The sequence below is a fragment of the Lepus europaeus genome, chromosome 9 (assembly GCF_033115175.1).
Source record: "Lepus europaeus isolate LE1 chromosome 9, mLepTim1.pri, whole genome shotgun sequence".
Taxonomy (NCBI): Eukaryota; Metazoa; Chordata; class Mammalia; order Lagomorpha; family Leporidae; genus Lepus; species Lepus europaeus.
Genome location: NC_084835.1, coordinates 11,914,945 through 11,918,708, shown reverse-complemented (window position 1 = coordinate 11,918,708; position 3,764 = coordinate 11,914,945). Strand labels below are relative to the sequence as shown.

At 41.0% G+C, this 3,764-nt stretch overlaps 1 protein-coding gene across 1 annotated transcript; it reads right to left on the bottom strand.

The window, feature by feature from the left end:
• Positions 1-341: 341 nt before the first annotated feature.
• Positions 342-3,764, bottom strand: LOC133766207 (vomeronasal type-1 receptor 90-like). The gene is made up of 3 exons (XM_062199927.1): positions 3,689-3,764; positions 1,964-2,174; positions 342-1,317 (listed from the first exon to the last, which is right to left on the bottom strand). The coding sequence occupies exons 1-3, from the start codon at positions 3,762-3,764 to the stop codon at positions 342-344; spliced, it is 1,263 nt and encodes a 420-aa protein (XP_062055911.1).

Here is a 3,764-nt window from a genome sequence, read left to right as displayed (position 1 = left end):
CTCCATGTTTTCATTCAACCGAGAGAGCATCTGCTATGTACCATGATTAACCTTTTTGAAGCCAGTATTTTGGGACAATTTTTAAACTTACTTTTTAAACATTAAAATTCAACAGCAATTTTGAGGTACTGCAAGAATTTCCATATTCCCACACAGCATCCCCATTGCTAACAAGTTATATTACTATATTTGTTAAAATATATAATATGTTCTGTTTAAAATCGACATGTAATGTTTATCCATAATTTGGAGGTATAATGTGATGTTTCAGTTCAGGTGTACACTGAGTAATGGTCAACACAGGGAATTAGCATCTCTATCACCATAAAGTTGAAAAAAAATTATCCAATGCTGAATAATTTAATCCTTGTTTTCTTCCCCTGTATGGATTCAAAAAAGTCTATTATACGTTTTTCAGTGCTGATTAGCAGCAAAGGACTGATTGTGGCAAAGCCGTTGGCCACCATCATCTGGACACAGCGAAACACCGGGTCGTTGTTCCACATCACTCTTGAGGAGGAGACAGTGCATTCCAACAAGTACATGAACACAAAGACGCTCATGAGCAGTAGAATGGTGCGGGTGGCCCTTTGTTCTGGGGAGGCTCTTGGAGAAAGGCTGGTGCTGTGAAGGTGCTGGGACCGCCTCTTGTGCCTGCACAGGAGGATCACCATGTACCCACTTGAGAGGGCCATGAGCCCTAAGAGGGAGGCATCTCGGAAGATGCCCAGGATAGAAAATAACTGCCAGACATAGTAACCCATGGGCACAATAGTGCAGGATTCACTGAGAAATAGAAGACTGCCTGAGCTCACATTGGAGAAATGAACAGCAGAGTAGGAGTAGTGAGCACTAAAGAACATAGAGAAGACCCATAGGGATAGGAGGGAGCACAGCTGCTGATGTGGGGCTAGGTATAGTTTGAACTTTGCCAAACAGGAGCTGCTGGGGCTGAGGGTGATGGCCTGGCTGATACTGAGCAGGCAGGTGGTGCACAGGGAGAGGACTCGCATCAACCGGTATATGTAAATAAATGATTGACATGTGATGTCATCCCAGAAACCTCGAGACACAAACATGTCTGTAGCCATGAACCCCATGATTAGCAGCATCGTTAGGTGAACTGGGGCCAAGAGACCAATGGGCAGGTCTGTGGACTTGGGTCTGTGCTTGTAAAAGAACTGAAAGAGGTAGAAAAGAAGGAGGAAAGCATTTGCTGACATCCCAACACTGACTTCAGAGAAGAAGATGTATCTGATATTTATAACACTGGAAAGTTTGTTATTTTTATTCATCTTAGGACGAATAGAGCAGTATCTGGGGAGAAAAGCAAGAAAAACTCAGTATCACAAATATAACCACTGTTACCAAATCAGCCAACAATACCTCTATCATCAAAACACATGGTCACTCCCAATGCATCCTTGTTTCCCCTTGAATAATCCTGTCCATGTCACACCTCCATGAGCTGTCCCCTCTCTCCCCTATCCCATTTCACCTAATCATGGCTGGATTATGTCTGCTATGGCTGGTCTCCTATGAGACCTGTGCTTTCTGGTACATGAAAAGCTGCCAAATATCATAGAGAATATTTCCTCATTGCATAGTTTTCAGTTGTTTATGACAATCAATAGCAATGGGTGTTTTGGATTTGTTGTACATCATCTTGATTAAGTGTTGGGTTCAATCTTGGTGAGTTCAAATGAAGAGAATTGCATACATGTGCAAATAAGATCCTCACAGGAAAAGCTTCTTAGTGGGTGAGACATACAGAGCTGCACTGTTTCAAAGTGATCTTTAGTCCAGGGTGTTTACTGCCAGACCAAATGCTCCTAATCTTCCGACAGACCAAACGTTGAAATTTGTGGGCTTTGCCCTAGATGTCTTAAATTTATGTCTCTGATCTGCCATGTGCAACCAGTATGACTTTTACATATTACAGAGCTCAGCTCTGTGCACTCACCTCTGAACTCTGGACAGTAATGTTGCCTGGATGCTAGAGATTCCTGTGTGAATAAAGATAGAGCGTATGTACCAAACACAGAAGTAGTTCTGGCACATGATGGTCTCGATAGAAATGGTTGATGATGTTTTTATTGTTATGATGTTCTTCACACGTGTGACTTGGAAAACCCTATGCAGTTTTCTCACTAATTGGTCAGCTTTGTTCCTGCCTAAAAGAGAGAAGAGATAAAAACTCACTGTAACAGTTAAAGATTTTAGCAGTCTCTGTCCAGAGAACTCTGGGTATTTTTGGTCTTTCCTGTAACTTCCCCTACACAGCTGTACATCTTGCACATTTTTAAAAATCATCCTACAAGTTTGAAAAGCCCATGGATCAAAGCCCAGTTATTATTAGCAGGAACATACTCTTATTTATTTTCTAATCATGCATATGAATCAAGGTGCTAAAGAGATACATGATTAATTTTAGTTCAAGGCTAAGTGTCCACCCAACCCTGCTGGATAGGTCTCTGTAGGAGTCCATGCTTTCATCTCTCTTTCATGTAAGCAATAATATTTCTCTAAATTCAAGAGACCAAAGGTAAAATTTTTGTTAGACTAGAAAATTTGATGATGGCCAACTGGTGAACAGTTCTTGTAGAATACACACTCTGAGTTTAACGCAACCTCTAAACACAATTTTTTTAATATTTTGATGAGCTTCAGTGACTATGTAGAAAAACTGTCATCTAACAATCAAGGATATAAGGCTCAATTTTTTCACAGCTCTAGTCTACATGGATGCCTCAAAGGGAAAGTGTTGTGCTGGCTAGATGGCACAGTAGGTTTATACTTCACCTGCCACACCGGCATCCTATATGGGCACTGGTTCTAGTCCTGGATGCTCCTCTTCAAATCCAGCTCTCTGCTGTTGCCTGGGAAAGCAGTGGAAGATGGTCCAAGTGCTTGGGCCCCTGCACCCACATGGGAGACCAGGAAGAAGGACCTGGCTTCATATTGGTGCAGCTCTGGCCACTGTGGCTATCTGGGGAGTGAACCAACAGAAGGAAGACCTTTCTCTATGTCTCTCCCTCTCACTGCCTATAACTCTACCTCTCAAATAAATACATAAAATCTGAAAAAAGGGAAAGTGAAATGTTCAAGATTAATGAATATTGAATACCATTTAGGTGCAGTTTCTTGGTTAAAATATTTGAAAACATGGACTTCCTAAAATGACCGTTCTGTAGCAGCAATAGGGAAAGTTAACCTTTTTCTAAAGTACGGATGAGAAAAGATGACACAGATTTCTCCATTTATGTGTTCATCATGTTGTAGTTTATGCTCATGATGAGCCCAAGAAGAAGCACAGGAAAATAGAAACCCAAATGTCCAATAACATTAACACCACTTCTAAAATTACCTTTCATGTTATTTTTGAAGTGAGGTTTGCTGTAATTTAGTTTACTTCATTTTAAAAATCTGACCTTGCAAACACACAGCACTGTGAAATTCTTGTAGTTGCACACTAAACACTAAGGTATTTGCCTGCCTTGTTTTCAGGGGTGCTAAAGAGTCTGCTGTTACAAGAATGAATGTTTCTGCCAATGGAGAAGTGTAGAGATGCCAGTCATTGACAATAATAATCAGGAAGTCATGGCTCCGGAAGATCATTTCTTGAAATGTGTAAGAAAATATGACTTTTATGAATGTGAAATTTCACAGTGGGAGCCAAAAATATTACTCTCCTCCCCCAGGGTGTGGATGGAGGAATTGGCACCAGGTGATGCAATCACAAGTGGCATTTCACCTTCTTCCAT

Bases quoted from the DNA above. Each gene is read 5' to 3' on its own strand.
- LOC133766207 (XM_062199927.1), bottom strand. From the start codon at position 3,764: ATGGAAGAAGGTGAAATGCCACTTGTGATTGCATCACCTGGTGCCAAT. The intron at 2,175-3,688 runs GTAATATTTTTG...TCTCTCTTTTAG, and splicing joins CCACACCCTGGGGGAGGAGA to GCAGGAACAAAGCTGACCAA. The intron at 1,318-1,963 runs GTGAGTGCACAG...TTTTCTCCCCAG, and splicing joins TTACTGTCCAGAGTTCAGAG to ATACTGCTCTATTCGTCCTA.